Source organism: Salvelinus fontinalis, chromosome 2, assembly GCF_029448725.1.
Source record: "Salvelinus fontinalis isolate EN_2023a chromosome 2, ASM2944872v1, whole genome shotgun sequence".
Taxonomy (NCBI): domain Eukaryota; kingdom Metazoa; phylum Chordata; class Actinopteri; order Salmoniformes; family Salmonidae; genus Salvelinus; species Salvelinus fontinalis.
In genome coordinates, this window is record NC_074666.1 from 22,629,473 (window position 1) to 22,648,119 (window position 18,647).

Below are 18,647 nucleotides of genomic sequence, written 5' to 3' on the forward strand. Positions count from 1 at the left end.
CACTCCCATACTCCCAGAGTCGTGTTTGGTGGTGCCAGTAGTGTGGGAGCTGGACGCGGACATTGAGCGGGCGTCACGTGCAGAGCCCTCTCCTCCTGAGTGTCCAGCTGGTCGTCTGTACGTTCCGTCTGCTGTCCGCGACCGATTGATTTATTGGGCTCACACATCACCCTCCTCTGGTCATCCTGGGATAGGTCGGACGATGCGCTGTCTTGATGGGAGGTACTGGTGGCCCACTTTAGCTAAGGGCGTGAGGATTTATGTTTCCTCCTGTTCGGTGTGCGCCCAGTGCAAGGCTCCTAGACACCTGCCTAGAGGTAAGCTTCTACCTTTACCCGTTCCTCAACGGCCGTGGTCGCACCTGTCAGTGGATTTTTTGACTGATCTTCCACCTTCACAGGGTTACACCACGATCCTGGTCGTTGTGGATCGGTTCTCTAAGTCCTGTCGTCTTCTCCCTTTGCCCGGTCTCCCTACGGCCTTACAAACTGCGGAGGCCCTGTTTACACATGTTTTCCGGCACTATGGGGTGCCTGAGGATATAGTGTCTGATCGGGGTCCCCAGTTCACGTCAAGGGTCTGGAAGGCGTTTATGGAACGTCTGGGGATCTCGGTTAGTCTTACCTCAGGTTTTCACCCCGAGAGTAATGGGCAGGTGGAGAGAGTTAACCAGGATGTGGGCAGGTTTCTGCGGTCCTATTGCCAGGACCGGCCGGGGGAGTGGGCGAAGTTCGTGCCCTGGGCAGAGATGGCCCAGAACTCGCTATGTCACTCCTCCACTAACCTTACCCCTTTTCAATGTGTATTAGGGTATCAGCCGGTTCTGGCTCCTTGGCATCAGAGTCAGACCGAAGCTCCTGCGGTGGACAATTGGTTTCGGCACGCTGAGGAAACCTGGGAGGCAGCCCACGTCCACCTTCAGCGTGCCATAAGGCGCCAGAAAATTGGCGCAGACCGTCGCCGCAGTGAGGCCCCGGTGTTCGTACCAGGGGACAGGGTCTGGCTCTCGACCCGAAACCTGCCCCTCCGCCTGCTCTGCCGGAAGCTGTGTCCGCGGTTTGTGGGGCCGTTTAAAGTCCTGAGGAGAGTGAACGAGGTATGTTATAGGTTACAACTGCCCACTAATTACCGTATTAACCCCTCGTTCCATGTGTCTCTCCTCAGGCCGGTGGTGGCTGGCCCGCTCCAGGAGGCTGAAGTGCGTGAAGTTCCTCCGCCTCCTCTAGACATCGAGGGGGTCCCGGCGTACTCTGTTCGATCCATTTTGGATTCGAGACGTCGGGCGAGGGGCCTTCAGTACCTCGTGGACTGGGAGGGGTACGGGCCGGAGGAGAGATGCTGGGTTCCGTTGGAGGACGTTTTAGATCCTTCCATGTTAAAAGAATTTCACCGCCTCCATCCGGATCGCCCTGCACCTCGCCCTCCGGGTCGTCCCCGAGGCCGGTGTCGACGAGCTGCTGGAGCCGCGCGTCGGGGGGGGGTAATGTCACGACTTCTGCCGAAGTCGTTGCCTCTCCTTGTCCGGGCGGTGTTCGGCGGTCGACTTCACCGGCCTTCTAGCCATCATCGATCCATTTTTCATTTTCCATTGGTTTTGTCTTGTCTTCCCACACACCTGTTGTCAATCCCATTCATTACCTGTTGTGTATTTAACCCTCTGTTTCCCTTCATGTGTTTGTCAGAGATTGTTTTATGTCAAGTGTTGTTTTATTGGTGTATAGGTGCGCGACGGGTCCTCGTACCCATTTTTATTTGATGTATGTATATTTCTCGTGTTTGGAGCATGTCATGGACATTTATTAAAAGTCTCCATCTACACTTCGTTTACTCTCCTGCGCCTGACTTCCCTGCCACCTATACACACGACGTTGACAAACAAAAAGACCATACATGTTGTAGTTGGGATCCCCTGGATTGCAAATCAGAGGAAGATTTTCAAAAAGTAAGTGAATATTTAATCACTATTTATGATTTTATGAAGCCTGTGCCGGTGGAAAAATATGTTGATGTGGGGGGTCGTCCTCAAACAATCGCATGGCATGCTTTCGCTGTAAAGCCTATTGTAATTCGGACAATGCAGTTAGATGAACAAGAATTTAAGCTTTTAACTTGTATTTACCTAAATGTTTAATATCCATAATTTTTATGATTATTTATTTTGAATTGCGCGCCCTCCATGTACATAATTACCTCAATTACCTCGACACCGGTACCCCGTAAATAGCCCCGCTATTGTTATTTACTGCTGCTCTTTAATTATTTGTTATTCTTATCTCTTACTTTTTATTTAGGTATTTTCTTAAAACTGCATTGTTGGTTAAGGGCTTGTAAGTAAGCATTTCACTGTAAGGTGAATTTGACCTGTTGTATTTGGCACATGTGACATTTTATTATTATTTGATTTGATTACCTAAACTACTCTACCTTCCATTCATGTGTACAGTAAACAGGAATATTTGTAGACTCTACAGGTGGCAAAACACTACTTACTGGGTTGTTCCACAAAAAGAGTGCATTTGGACAGTGTAATTATGTCAAAATTACACCTAATTCACTGAATTTTTATATTGTGTCATAAAGAGTGTTCCACTTCATAAAAAACATGTGTCCTTCTCAAGAGTTAAAAAAAGGAAGAAGCCAATTCAAGTGCTTGGAAAAGAGCCAATTGAAGTAACAGGGATGACTCTACCAGGGTTGACAATGCCATTTTTAATCTGCCATAACTCCTCTCATGACTAGAAAACAGGAACTATAGACAAGACAGGAGCAAGGGGAAACCCGCTGGTAGGTTTGAAGAACAACACGAACTGGCAACAGACAAACAGAGAACACAGGTATAAATGCACAGGTGATAATGGGGAAGATGGGCGACACCTGGAGGAGGGTGGAGACAAGCACAATGACAGGTGAAACAGATCAGGGCATGACAGATGGTGAAAACCTGGGGAAATGTGGGGGTTATTTGTGTTAAACTCTTTCTAGAAGTCAGAAAAACATGAGGAACATTTTGGCACTTTAAGTCTTTATTCATATGAAAAATCAGATTTAGAATTTTTTAATGTGGTTTATATTAAAAGGCACTTCATTTAATACAACATGCTTTTAAATGCAAAATTTGTTCACAATTTCTACTTACAATATCAAAAGGATGCAAAAAGGCACTTTATTCATGGAGTGACCCATCTTTGCAACAGGTTGAGAATTATATGAATCTGGGTTAAATGTGACGTACAGAAATGGGAGTCCCATAAGTGTGCAAAGTGAAGATGAAATCCTTTACCTTTACAAACTTTCATATGGAGATGTTTCTCAATTGAGGATTGGATCCAGGGCTTTTGCAAGGTTTGCTTCTAATGTATCTACAGGTCCTTCAGAAAGTATTCAAACCCCTTGACTTAGTCCACATTTTGTTGTGTTACAACCTGATTTCAAAATGTATTAAATAAAATTCTCAACCATCTACACACAATACCCTATAATGACAAAACAAATTTAAAAAAATTGAAATATTTGCACATTTATTGAAAATGAAATACAAAAATATCAAATTTACATAAGTATTCACACTCCTGAGTCAACACACTCCTGAGTCCACACATAACACGGCCAACCGAATCGTTTCTAATCATCTCTCCTCCTTCCAGGCTTTTTCATCGTTTAAATTATATGGTGATCGCATCTAAACTTTCATTGTATTACCACGACTACCGGCAAAACAGTTCGTCTTTCTATCACCCACGTGGATATAACCAATGAGGAGATGGCATGTGGGTACCTGCTTCTATAAACCAATGAGGAGATGGCACGTGGGTACCTGCTTCTATAAACCAATGAGGAGATGGGAGAGGCAGGACTTGCAGCGCGATCTACGTCAGAAATAGGAACGACATCTCTTTTAGCCCTTGGTGTCACAGATGCTCGTTGCCACGCGCAAGCAGTGTTGGTGCAATAATTGAATAACATGGATTTCTAAATTTATTTTGCGACGCTCGCGCACGCGACGTGTCCGGTCTGGTCAGCATGTAACTCACAGTGCCGACCCGTCATTCAGGTAAAATAAAAAGCATTACAAAAATTTGTATATAGAAAAAAAAGGTTTGGCCTTGCCTGTTTTGCATGTTATTTTGGCATTAATACATGTCACTTATCAGTTTGCAAACTATGTAAAAAAAAAAATATATAAATATACACTGCTCAAAAAAATAAAGGGAACACTTAAACAACACAATGTAACTCCAAGTCAATCACACTTCTGTGAAATCAAACTGTCCACTTAGGAAGCAACACTGATTGACAATACATTTAACATGCTGTTGTGCAAATGGAATAGACAAAAGGTGGAAATTATAGGCAATTAGTAAGACACCCCCAAAAAAGGAATGGTTCTGCAGGTGGTGACCACAGACCACTTCTCAGTTCCTATTCTTCCTGGCTGATGTTTTGGTCACTTTTGAATGCTGGCGGTGCGCTCACTCTAGTGGTAGCATGAGACGGAGTCTACAACCCACACAAGTGGCTTAGGTAGTGCAGTTCATCCAGAATGGCACATCAATGCGAGCTGTGGCAAAAAGGTTTGCTGTGTCTGTCAGCGTAGTGTCCAGAGCATGGGGGCGCTACCAGGAGTCAGGCCAGTACATCAGGAGACGTGGAGGAGGCCGTAGGAGGGCAACAACCCAGCAGCAGGACCGCTACCTCCGCCTTTGTGCAAGGAGGTGCACTGCCAGCGCCCTGCAAAATGACCTCCAGCAGGCCACAAATGTGTTGTGAATTGTGTTATTTGACATATACAAAGACCCAAGCGGCATTCAATATGCTTCACCCTAATAATTTGGCCTATATTCACCTCTTAATTTTGCCTACTGTTCTAATTTGGTGGTGCCTATTACCTGTTTTAGAGAAATGTAATCACTGAATATTGTAAGAGCTTTCATTGTCTGTTTATATGCCCCATTTATTTATCCTACGGTTCTGACTGCAAGAACGGCCCATGTTCTGAATTCTGTTGCTGTACATTTCAAAAGTGCTGAACAAATAGTTATTGACTACGTCCGTCGTCGCTCGCTCATTAATGTCTTAATCGAAATTACAGATTGCCTTTTATCCACTTGTCGTCCCCTTATACCATAGTTTGTACATCTCAATTGTCAGTAGAAACCACATTTATTTAAGCAAGTCAGCCACATCAGCTAAGTTTTTTTTAAAGGCAGTAAATGAGGCTGAATGAACTGTTTCGCTGCCAGACAAGGCTCTGCTGATAGCCAGGTGTAGCAGAGGTAAGGTGTTGGGACTGCTTTTGGGACAGCTTTATGTAGGGCCTAACTGTTTGTGGGCATCGTTTGTCACCGTTATAGTGCAATTAATGTATTGTGTTGTGTAGTGGCTTTGCTGGCAGGCATCCCACTTTTTTTGTGTTGGCGACCAAGATTTACATGCTAAAATCGCCACTGAACTCACAGCAACAAAAAAAATGTAGGAAAGCAATCCAATGTTATTTGTTGCCTAGACTTTACTGCAAATGACACTCAAGTCCAGAGAAAAAAACAATACACTAATATTGTAGTTAGCCATGACAGCCTTCATAATAGAACGCTTGTGACCACACACATCTAAATATTGCACTTGGGGAAAAAAGATCTTAAAGTAGAAATAGAATGAAACAGGCATTCTATTTTTCTATACTATTGTGGCCACTGTAGCAGACATCGATCAAGTGCACAAGGCTATGTGTGCAAAAATAACGTTCACTGAGCAAAAACTAAAAGACCCCCCCCCCCCACTACACACACACACAACTGTATATCAAGTTCAACACAACAAAAGCAATAGCTTTGAGCTACACTGCACGTTATTACATTGTACACTTTCTGCCTGTTGACATCTGTTCTACAATGTGCCAGCAGCAGAGCATGAAACCCTTTGTTGGCATAATTGATCTCTTTCAGGCAGAGTAAACCTGGCATACCCCTTTTTATCTACAGCATTGAAAAAGTGAGAAAGAGGGAAAGTGTGTTGTGTTCCTTACACCTCTATAGTGACATCCAGTTTAAACCAGGCCCAGCTCAAGCTCCAATTCATCCCTGAATCCACTTGTTCAACAAGCAACGCCTCATTTTCACATAATTCTCTCATTCTGAAAATTAACAATGCTAACAATTATTGATCCACCACACTTGCTCCCTCACCTCAAACTTTCCAAATGCCAGTTGTTTTTCGGTTATAGCTCATGAAGTACGCTTCATTCATCACATTCTCACCCCCGTAGTCAGGCTTCTCACCTACCACGTCGTTTTCGTTCAGTGGACGCGCTGCTGTAGCTTTCTAGTGCGCGCGCTGATGCTGTCACTAGCAAGTTGGTTGTCTCTTCTCTTTAGTCGCGTGCTGCGTTCTGTTGCTATGTGAACGACTGTTGAGCCTTGGATACAGCCAATATTGCGCCAAACGTGCATCACCCCCCAAAAAAACTTTTCTCATCGGATCTACATGAATCACGCAGGTTACCTATTTTGGATTCAAAACGGGGAATTTCGCCGAAAGGTGACTAGTTTGCATCCCTGCTAAAACGTCTACATTGTTGTGAATGCAACCATGCTCATGGATAATCTTGAATGAATTGTAAATAATGATGAGTGAGAAAGTTACAGACGAACAAATATCAAATCCCCATGACATGCTAACCTCTCACCATTACAATAACAACAGGAGAGGTTAGCATTTTGGGGGGTATGATATTGTAATTAAACAGGCAGTGAGTAGGTCTCGAACTTATAAACCCAGGGTCGTTACAATATTTATGAGTCTGTAACTTTCTCACGCATTATTCACGATTCATTCAGTACTTCGTAATCATGGTAGCAGCCACATTCATGTAGAAGCCAAAACAACAAAACATGTGTCACCGTCCCAATACTTTTGGAGATCACTATATGTATATATATATATATATATATATATATATATATATATATATATATCAAGGGCATTTTTCCAAGTCCTCAGATTGTTCCTGCTGTGAAAGGAAAAGGTCAAAAGCTTAAACATGTTTGATGTGTAAACATGGGGGCAGTGTCTTGTTGTTTGGAAAAAGGATGACACGTTCCCTCTCTTGGGGCTTATCAGACTATCTCTTCTTTCGCTAGATGGTTTTCTATTTCCCTGCATTGTTTTACCACATTGTTTTACCAATTTTGTGTTTTACCACAAGATTCACTGCTATTCAAATTATATTTTGTTCGTACAATGTCTGTGATGGCCATGAAATACCTGTGAAGAGTACCTGTTCCAATCATTATAGTAAGTACGGACTTCTTTATTATATAGCTACAGTATGGCAAAAAACATTATTCATGATGACTGTCTTCTACACAGATTGGCCATTTTATTTGTTTTTTCCCATGACATTACTCAGGGTTAATAGATACATTTAATCATATTCAGAGAGATTTCCATAAGGGTGACTGGAACAGGCTGTGCGTTTCCATAAATATTGTGACGGGAGCATGTGTATGGAAAAGTGCTCATGGGACTAATTTCACACAATATGTGCCTATTAATTAGGCAAATGAGTAGAGCCCAAACCACTTGATGACAAAGAACAGTTCACTTTGACATCTGCGTCAACTCTGCCTTTCATTCCAGGTTGGCTTGACGTTGCAGGAATGCTTGGTTTTGGTGTGAGGAAAAGACGTTGCAAGTCAATAGCAAGAAGACTGGCTGTAGGAGTTCTATTGACCAGTTTCATGGTGGTATTGCACTGCTTATCTACCCCAGCAGTCCAACAAGTCAATCAACAAAAGTAAGTGTATGCTGGACTTTTGTTGTGAAATACATCTATTATTTGCTATACGATGTGATTTACTTTTAAATCAATTCATTTGACATAAATAGGTAACATAAAATGTAAAATAAATGTCAGTTTACTCTTTTTTCACCTTTGCTCTACAGGGTTACAGTGGCTCTGTCATGTTCTCACCACTTGTCTCAAATATGGGTCCACAATTTGACCAACTACTCTCAAAGCAGAACAAGTCTGTCAGGGGAGTGTGTGCCCAAGGTGGACCTCATGTTCATGAAGACCCACAAGACTGCCAGCAGCACATTACTCAACATCATCTTCCGCTTCGGTGAGAAGCACGGTTTAAAGTTTGCCTTTCCTAAAGGTCGCAATGACTTCTTCTACCCATCCCCTTTCCTTTGCTCCCAGGTCAAAGACTACCAGCCTGGGGTATGTTTCAACATCTTATGTAACCACATGCGCTTTAATGGGCATGAGGTGGCAAAGCTCCTCCCAGCAGACGCTCCCTATTTCACCATCCTACGAGACCCGGCGGAGTTGTTTGAGTCATCCTTCCATTATTACAGCCGAGCGATTCCCCTCACCTGGGGGATCCACGGAGATAGCAAACTGGCTGAGTTTCTGCGTGAACCCATGAACTACTACACCCCAAGGAGCTACAACTCATTCTACCTCAAGAACCTGCTCTTCTTTGACTTTGGATTTGATAACAACTTAGAGCCGGACCACCCTCTGGTGGAGAGGGGTATTCAGACCTTGTCCCAACGCTTCCAGCTGGTCCTGATGGCGGAGCATTTTGAGGAGTCTCTCATCCTGCTGAAAGATACACTCTGCTGGACGATGGAAGATATGCTGTTCTTCAAGCTCAATGCCCGCAAGGACTCATCTGTGTCACGACTGACCCCTGAGCTAAAGGCCAAGGCCCGGGAGTGGAACGGGGCCGACTGGAGGCTCTACCAGCACTTTAACGCCACATTCTGGGCCAAGGTGGAGGCATACGGGTGGACACGGATGGAGCAGGAAGTGAAAGAGCTGAGGAGGAGGAATGCAGAAATGGCTGCCATGTGCATTGAGGGTGGGGGAGCAGTGGAGGCTGGGCTGATTCGGGACACAGATCTGCTTCCCTGGCAGCCAGTTGGAGAGAACTTCATCCTGGGTTACAATTTAAGGAAAAACATTGACCCCAAATACAGGGAACTCTGTCGGAAAATGCTCACACCTGAAATACAGTACCTATCAGAGCTAGGGGTCAACTTGTGGCTCACAAGATTATGGGGTTGGTTAAAGGATACTATATTCTAGCTACAAACTAATTTATGGGAACAATTTGGATTAATCCTTAAGAATATAAGCTAGGGCTGTGGGGGGTGCTACTAGTATAATATATGGAATCGTTTTTTTATGATCATACCAAGGATGATTTAGCTATTTGATTTTAAATTGTAGAAGCCCTTTGGCCTTATTGCTATTAGCCCATAGCAACACATTGAATGACAGATTCATACATGGAAAAACAGATAGTTAAAAATAAATCATAAGGAAGTTTGTTTTAAAGTGTTTGTCCTATGTCTGTCCTATATCATCAGTGGAGGCTGCTGATACCAAACACATGTGAGACTCACATGTTTGATACTAAACACATCAAACACGTGGTTTCCCTGTTCCATTGACCTCCTTCCAGCCATTATTATGAGCTATCCTCCCCTCAGCAGCCTCCACTGACTTCCATACATTTTTTTCAACTGCTACCGGGCTACCTTCAGACGAGTCCCGTGAGGCTTGTGGGCATCCTAGAGCAAAACAACATGTACGTGTTTATGAGTCTCACCTTTCCATAGAGGGGTCATATTCGTGTGTAGCCCAAACTGTTTGGACGCTACAGACAGAAGTTGGCAGATCGGCGTTACTGAATTCAGACGAGTGCCATGACGCTTGTGGGGGTCATAGAGCAAAACGGAGAACACCACCGTTTTTGTGAGTCAAATTTTTTCAGAGTGGTCATATTAGTTTGTAGGCCAAACTGTTCGGATGCTACTGACGTTTTGGTGAGAAGACCAATTTTTGGGATGTCTCATGGTCTGACAAACACTGCTGTAGCTCGACCACCTTCCACCGCAGATGTGGAAGGCCGCCATTGGCAGATGCGGTGGATTGCAAAAAAACTTATTTCTAGCTTAAACAGACGTATTTTGATGGCAAATTTTTTATTATGCTAATTCGATTTTCACGGAGGCTTGGATATCAACTGTAGGGGTGTTAAACAACTTGGGGTTGCAAATAAAGATACACTTTGTGACTGACTCCTTATGCAGTGCTATCTTATTGCATTGATGTATAAGTGGAAGAGAGGATCATAACAGCTATGTGCTGATTAATCTCTAAATTGTACATATTCGTTTTTTCTAAGTCAGCATATTACTCTCAGAGCTTGACTCTTGAAGCCTGCATGAAATCCTTTATCCCCTCCTCTCATACTGAAGATGCCAAAGTATGTTATTCAGTATAAAAGCGTATAAATTAGTGTGAACATCTTCATTCACAATTGTAATGACAGTCGATGTTCATTAAAACAGGGCATGGTTCAAGTGCTTTGGTCATTATTATTTTCTAAATGAGTCATGCTTCCACCAAAACTGGTATTTTTTCATCCTATAGCTTGTTCTCCATCTTCTTTATAGTGAGCCAACATGTTTTCAGCACTTTTAGTACAAATTTTCTCATGTTCTCTCTCTCTCTGCAGCAGACATACAGTGAGCAATATGCTTGGAACGTCAAATCACAATAAAAACACAGTATCAAATCGCAATACATATTCAATCGTGAGAATTGCAATACATATCGTATCAGCACCTAAGTATCAAATCAAAATATAATTTTATTTGTCACATGCGCCGAATAAAACGGGTGTATACATTATCGTGAAATGCTTGCTTACGAGCCTTTCCCACCGATGCAGAGTAAAAAAATAATAGTAAAAAGTAATAACACGAGAGGAATAAAATACACAAGAATTAAGCTATATACAGAGAGTACCAGTACCAGATCAATGTGCAGAGGTAAGAGGTATTTGAGGTAAAGTGTGAACATGAAGACAGGGTAAAGTGATTAGGCATTAGGTTAGATAATAATAAGGTATTTGAGGTAAAGTGTGTACATGAAGACAGAGTAAAGTGACTAGGCATCAGGATAGATCATAATAAGGTATTTGAGGTAAAGTGTGTACATGAAGACAGAGTAAAGTGACTAGGCATCAGGATAGATCATAATAAGGTATTTGAGGTAAAGTGTGTACATGAAGACAGAGTAAAGTGATTAGGCATTAGGTTAGATAATAATAAGGTATTTGAGGTAAAGTGTGTACATGAAGACAGAGTAAAGTGACTAGGCATTAGGTTAGATAATAATAAGGTATTTGAGGTAAAGTGTGTACATGAAGACAGGGTAAAGTGACTAGGCATTAGGTTAGATAATAATAAGGTATTTGAGGTAAAGTGTGTACATGAAGACAGAGTAAAGTGACTAGGTTAGATCATAATAAGACTACAATTAAGAACAGAGTAGCAGCAGCATATGATGAGTGTAAAAGTGTGTGTACGTGTGTATGTGTGTTTGCGTTGTGTCGGTATGTGTGTGTGAGTGTATATAGTGTGTATATATAGTCTTGTCTTGTGAGTTTGCACAGGGTCAGTGCAGATAGTCCGGGTAACCATTTAATTAACTATTTAGCTGTCTTATACCTTGGGGTAGAAGCTACCTCGGAGCCTGTTGGTCCGACAGCCAATGCTCCGGTACCTTTTGCCGGACGCTAGCAGAGTGAACAGTCTATGGATTGGGTGGCGGGAGTTTTTGACAATTTTTTGGGCCTCTGACCTGCCTCATGTAGGGGTCCTGGATGGCAGGGAGCTCGGCCTCAGTGATATGGTGGGCTGTCTGCATCACCCTCTATAGCGCTTTGCGGTCGAGGGTGGTGCATTTGCCATATCAAGCGGTGATCCAGCCTGTCAGGATGTTCTCGATGGTGTATAACTTTTTATTGTCCGAGGGTTTATGCCAAATATTTTCAGCCTCCTGAGGGAAAAAGCCTTCTTCACGATTGTACGGGTGTGTCTGGACCATGTTAGTCCTTATTGATATGGATGCCAAAGAACTTGAAGCTCTCTGTCGATGTCGACGCACTCTCCCCTATTGCTCCTGTAGTCCACGATCAGCTCCTTGGTCTTAATGACGTCGAGGGAGACGTTATTGTCCTGGCACCACACTGCTAAGTCTCTGACCTCCGCCCTGTAGGCTGTCTCATCGCTGTCGGTGATCAGGCCCACCACCGTTGTGTCGTCAACAAACTTGATGATGTGTTAAAGTCGTGCGTGGCTTTCTCTTTGAAATTTGTTAGCGTTTGCAAGCCCTACCACATACAACGAGTGTCGAAGCCGGTGTAATAGGTAGTATTCCTTCTTCCTCCCATAATTTCCTTTTGCATGTTTCCTCTCGTTAGAGGTCGTAGTGGGCTTTCTTGTCCATGTCCGTATCCCGTTCCTTGTGGGCGGTAACTTATCCTGATATCGTATCGTGAGGTCCCTTACAATTTCCAGTGCTAGTTAATGATGCATAGATTCAGTTCGTTTGCAATACACTATTTTGTCCCACTAATGAGAGAAAGAAGATTAAGCCCACATAACTGTTTAATGAGGATACTTCTCAATGGCAGACAGAAGCTGTGCACATATTGCAGTCTGCAACAAACTAAGCCAGTGTTGAACTAGAGTAATTGAAAGTCATTCTGTCTGATAAATCTCCAATTGCACTGCAGCTGTTGATACAGATAGAGCTGTAGCTGGAAATGAGGTATACATTTCAATTATGGGACAATTTCGTTAGTGGCTTGGTTGTTATCAAGGTGATATCAAATGCTGTATGACAACGGTAGTGTATTTGTTGGCTGCTAGAGGGCAGTAAAGCACCTTCATAATGAAGACCCATAAACACCATGCAGAATCTGATTCAGACAAAAATGTTCTAACTGGTTTATAGCATAATAAAACCATATACATACATTTGTTTAACTAAATTGTAAAACTTAAGTTCATATTGGGGGTGGTAAAAATGTGCAGCCATGACATGTATGGTGAAACTCCACTAAAAGAGGGTCCCTCTCACTCATCCCACTTAAACCCACTGGTGCAGTCTGATAATCCTACGTGGATAGTTTGATAAAATACTATTAATGGTTGTGAAGGGAAGTAGACCCTGGCCTCTGTAATGAGAAGACTGTATCGGACTCCATCTCCTGGGATCTATAGTATTGCAACAAGGAAGTTGGGAGAAGACAAACTCATTTTGTGAGCTGGTTACCATGGAAACATGCAGTGTCCAGCCCACTACAGTTGTCTCATGATACAAATATATCTTGGTGGTAAACTGGGATTCATAGATGCTCAAAACACAGACAAGGTAATAATCATGACTACATGGGTGTGTATATTTTGTTTATTCAGCCTGCAGTTTGCATGCTCTCACCCTCTCCCTCCCCTCCCACCCCTCCCCTCCCGGCTGGAGTGGTGTGAAGCTCACCGCTATTAGACTCTGGAGAAGTGGAAACGCGTTCTCTGGAGTGAAGAATTACGCTTAACCACCTGGCCGTCCGACGGCTGATTCTGGGTTTGGCGGATGCCAGGAGAACGCTCCTGCCCTGATGCAAAGTGCCAACTGTAAAGTTTGGTGGAGGAGGAACAACGGTCTGTGGTAACAGTTTGGGGAAAGTCCTTTCCTGTTTCAGCAAGTGTCCACATACTTTTGGCCATATAGTGTATTTCATGTGTGTCCATAACATCTTAATAGTTAATACACATTCAAATTTGGATTAAGCATGAACTTGAACACATCTGTCACTGTCAGGCATTGTGTGTGAGGCATGATGATGAAGTGACCAGTTTCCTATACTACACTCTTGTATTTAAAAAAAAATGTGGGGGGGGGAGATCAGCTTTAATATTGCAGATAGATTGTGGCTGCCATCAATGTACACTACCGGTCAAAAGTTTTATAACACCTACTTATTCAAGGGTTTTTTCTTTATTTGTACTATTTTCTACATTGTAGAATAATAGTGAAGAGTGTAAAGTCAAACCTGGAAAAGAATAGGGTCCATCTAGCCTGACGCGGGTTCAGCCTCTTCGCTGCTCAAATGTACTCCAAGTTCCTGTGGTCCGTCCAGCCAACAACTCACGATCGCCCAAGTCATAATTGGGTAGAGGGTAGAAGGCGCATTGATGGAGTTTAGGTGCCGATCCAGTTCGTTAGGAGAGAACAGCCCCTTCGCCAACCTCTGAGGCGTTCACCTCCACGATGAAGGGCAGAGAAGGGTCAGGGTGAGCCAGAACAGGTGCAATTGTAAAATGTTCCTTTAGAGCACGGAAGGCTTTGTTGGCCTCCCCAGTCCAGCGCAGCTGTCGAGGACCAACCTTCAGGAGGGAGGTGGGAGGGGCAACCACTGTGCTGAAATCCCTAATGAAGCGCCTGAAATAGTTGGCAAAACCAAGGAAGCTCGCCTTGATGTTGGATGGAACGGGCCACGACCGTTCTGCACTGACGCTCTGCTCTTCCATCTCCACTCCCGCGGTGGATATCCGATGCCCAGGAAGGAGACCGCCTGCTGAAAGAAAAGGCACTTATCCACCTTGGAGTACAGGTGATACCCTATCAGCCTCTCCAAAACGGACCTGACATGAGAGACATGTTGCTCGCGTGTAGTGGAGTACACCAAGATGTCATCTATGTACACCACTACACAGCGACCCAACATGTCTCTAAACACCTTGTTAAGGAAGGCTTGAAACACAGAGGGTGCATTTGTCAGGCTGTAGGGCATTACCCTGTATTCGTAGTGCCAGGTGCTGAAGGCGGTCTTCCATTCATCCCCCTCTCTGATGTGCACCAGGTTCTAGGCACTGTGTAAATCCAATTTGGTAAAGTACTTAGAATTGTGCATCTGTTCGATCACAGTGGGTATGAGAGGTAAGGGAAAACTGAATTTAACAGTTGCCTTATTCAGTGTCCGGTAATCGATACAGGGGCGGAGACCTCCCTCCTTCACGAAAAAGAAGCTGTAGGCGGCCAGAGAGGTGGACGGACGGATGAATCCTTGGGCCAGTGCTTCCTGGACGTAGGCCTCCATGGATTCGGTCTCTGCATGCGGGAGAGGGTAGATGTGACCCCGCAGGAGGGTACAACCAGGCAGGAGGCCGATAGTGCAGTCCCATGGGAGATGAGGGGGCAGGCACGTGGCACGAGTCTTCACAAAGGCCACCTGTAGGTCCCGATACTCCTCTGGGATAGGGACGTGGGTGGCATGGTCCAGACTTTCCACAGTTGTGGCACAGATTGACAGAGAGACACCTCCCCTGACACTCCTGCGACCAACCCAACAACCTGCGCTCTGTCCACGATATACTGGGGTTATGCAACTGTAACCAGGGGAAACCTAAAACTATGGGGTGTTAAGGAGAGTCTAAGATGAGGAAAGTTTTGCGTTCATGGTGGTTGTGAGTAACTGTGAGGGAAATGGGAATCGTGGTCTGGCACACCAGTCCTTATCCTAGGGGACGGTTGTCTAGGGAAGGACTGGGATAGGGGGTTGTAAAGGGACTAGAGGAATGCGTAATGATAAGGCCACTGACCGGTCTAGGAAATTGCCTGCAGCACCTGAGTCCACTAGGGCAGAACTCAGTGGGGGGCCAGGATAGCCAGGGAGGGTGACAGGGAGGAGGACGTGCTTGGTGGACAGAGAGGAGCAAGGCACATCCACGTCTACCTGAGAAGGTGCAGGAGCGCTCCTCGGCCTGTCGCTTCCTCGCCTGGTTCTTCTTCTGGGACAGGTGTTCCAGGGGTGGTCCGACTCCATGCAGTAGGAGCAGAGACCCTGTTGACAGCGGCATTGACTTTCCTCAGGGGGAAGATGCGTCGTGCCAACCTCCATGGGCTCAGTCTCGCTGGAGGCTCCTGGGAGAGACCCGAATCCCCGGTATGGGCGACGACGGGCATGCAGGAGATTATCCAGGCGGATGGCCATGGTGATGAGCTGGTCCTGCGTGAGGTCATCATCTCTACAGGCCAGCTCGGTCTGGATGTCCACCTGTAGCCCGCTGCGGAAAATCATCAACATGCCCTGGTCGTTCCAGGCAGTGGACGCAGCCACCGTCCGGAAATCCAGAGCGTACTCCGACGTGATCCTGGACCCCTGGTCTAGACGGAGGAGACGCTCACCTCCCTCTCGGCCCTCTGTAGGGTGGTTGAAGATGGCACAGAAGAGTTGGATGAAGTGCTCATAGGACTGCACTTCTGGTTCGTCCCTTTCCCAGACGGCGTGCGCCCACTCCAGAGCCCGGCCTGTCAGCACCGAGATCAGCAAAGCCACCTTGTCCTTCTTGGAGGCCATCCCGGCATGACGGGCCAGGTGGAGGTCACACTGCAGGAGACACCCCCTACAATGAGCTGGGGTGCCGTCAAACCGATCCGGGATGGGCAGCTGGACGTTGCTGATCTTACCGGGTGATGTAGATGATGTTGGGGTGGCTGGAATGACTGCGGGGAGCTGGGAAGGTGGTTATGTAACATGCAGTTGGCGTACGGCCCGGAACGCCTTGGAACGGAGCATCTGGTCCATGGCAGTTCCGAGGCGCTCCAGAAACGAGTTGTGGGTGGCGGTGCTTTGCTCCTACAGCGGAGAGGCCGGGATGTCCTGCTGCTTCCTGTTTTCTTGGGTCGGTCATTCTGTCACTGGTGTAGAGAGTAGTAGGCAGGAGGCAATCGCAGGTTTAGAACTACTGAATTTATTTAAGCACCATAGAACAAAGCGGGACGAAACCCAAACGCTCAAAATATATCTTCATAAACAGAAAGGCAAAGGGCAAACCTAAAGTGCAAAATATAAAGTATTCTGGAAATAGTAGGAGAGATTCCTCTCAGGAAAACAAGTATCATTTACAATGACCAATAAAAAACTAATGGCAGAGGGAGTATATATATACAGTGTGTCACGACTTCTACCGAAGGTGGCTCCTCCTCCTGTTCGGGCGGCGCTCGGCGGTCGTCGTCATCGGTCTACTAGCTGCCACCGATTCCCTTTTCTTTTTCTGTTGGTTATGTCTGTATTGGTTTCACCTGTTTCTTGTTTGGGGGTTGTTTCAGGGCTATTTAAGCCTTTTATGCCCGCCTGCTTTTGTGCGGGCTTGTTCTCTGTTTTATTTGTGGATGGTTATGTTTTGTATTTTCCGGACTGTTTGGTGTCCTGTTTTGGGTCAGTCATTATTTTCGTCTCTTGTTTTGGCTTGACCATTTACTTACCGAAATAAATGTTTTTTTTTCCCGAAACCTCTGCTCTCTGCGCCTGACTCCACACCCACCACTCCTAGCTATGTGACACAGTGATAGAGTGGGGATTGGAACCAGGTGTGTGTAATGATGACGAGACAAGTCCGGGGTTGATAAGTGAAGGGTATTTGCCAGCAGTAGGTTCGGCAGCAGCTAGAGGGCCAGCGACGCGGGAAACGTCTGAGCTGGACAGGAGGGGGAGCCAAAGCTAAGGCTGGTGTGACAACAATGTAGAAAATAGCACAAATAAAGAAAAACCCTTGAATGAGTAGGTGTGTACAAACTTTGACTGGTACTGTAGTTATTCAGACCCTTTACTCAGTACTTTGTTGAAGCACCTTTAGCAGCAATTACAGCCTTGAGTATTCTTGGATATGATGCTACAAGCTAGATACACCTGCATTTGTCGAGTTTCTCCCATTCTTCTCTGCAGATCCTCTCAAGTTCTGTCTTGTTGGATAGGGAGTGTAACTGCACAGCTATTTTCAGGTCTCTCCAGCGATGTTCAGTCGGGTTCAAGTCTGGGCTCTGACGGTCACTCAAGGACATTCAGAGACTTGTTCTGAAGCCACTCCTGCGTTGTCTTGGCTGTGTGCTTAGGGTCATTGTCCTGTTGGAAGGTGAACCTTCGCCCCAGTCTGAGGTTGTGAACACTCTGGAGCAGATTTTCATCAAGGATCTCTCTATACTTTGCTCTGTTCATATTTCCCTCGATCCTGACTAGTCTCCCAGTCCCTTCTGCTGAAAAACATCCCACAGCATGATGCTGCCACCACCATGCTTCACCGTAGGGATGGTGCCAGGTTTCCTCCAGACGTGACGCTTGGCATTCAAAGAGTTCAATCTTGGTTTCATCAGACCTGCGAATCTTGTTTCTCATGATCTGAGAGTCTATAGGTGCCTTTTGGCAAACTCCAATCGGGCTGTTATGTGCCTTTTCCTGAGAAGTGGCTTCTGTCTGGCCACTCTATCATAAAGGCCTGATTGGTGGAGTGCTGCAGAGATGGTTGTCTTTCTGGAAGGTTCTCCCATCTCTACAGAGGACCTCTAGAGCTCCCCCGATTGCTCAGTTTGGCCAGGCACCCAGCTCTAGGAAGTCTTGGTTTTTCCAAACTTCTTCCATTTAAGAATTATAGAGGCCGCTATGTTCTTGGGTACCTTCAACGCTGCAGAAATGTTTTGGTACCCTTCCCCAGATCTGTGTCTTGACACAATTCTGTATCGGAGCTCTACGGACAGCTCCTTCGACCTCATGGCTTGGTTTTTTCTCTGACATGCACTGTCAACTGTGTGACCTTATATAGACAGGTGTGTGCCTTTCCAAATCAAGACCAATCGATTGAATTTACCACAGGTGGACTTCAATCAAGTTGTAGAAACACAGAAACACATCTCAAGGATGATCAATGAAAATCAATCAATCAATCAATTTTATTTTATATAGCCCTTCGTACATCAGATAATATCTCGAAGTGCTGTACAGAAACCC

At 45.1% G+C, this 18,647-nt stretch overlaps 1 protein-coding gene across 1 annotated transcript; it reads left to right on the forward strand.

Moving 5' to 3' along the window:
• The first annotated feature begins 7,051 nt into the window (after window positions 1–7,051).
• LOC129868650 (galactosylceramide sulfotransferase-like) lies at window positions 7,052–10,270 on the forward strand. Its single transcript, XM_055942818.1, has 3 exons — window positions 7,052–7,290; window positions 7,636–7,792; window positions 7,942–10,270. The coding sequence occupies exons 1-3, from the start codon at window positions 7,137–7,139 to the stop codon at window positions 9,092–9,094; spliced, it is 1,464 nt and encodes a 487-aa protein (XP_055798793.1). The 5' UTR covers window positions 7,052–7,136; the 3' UTR covers window positions 9,095–10,270.
• The last annotated feature ends 8,377 nt before the right edge of the window (window positions 10,271–18,647 follow it).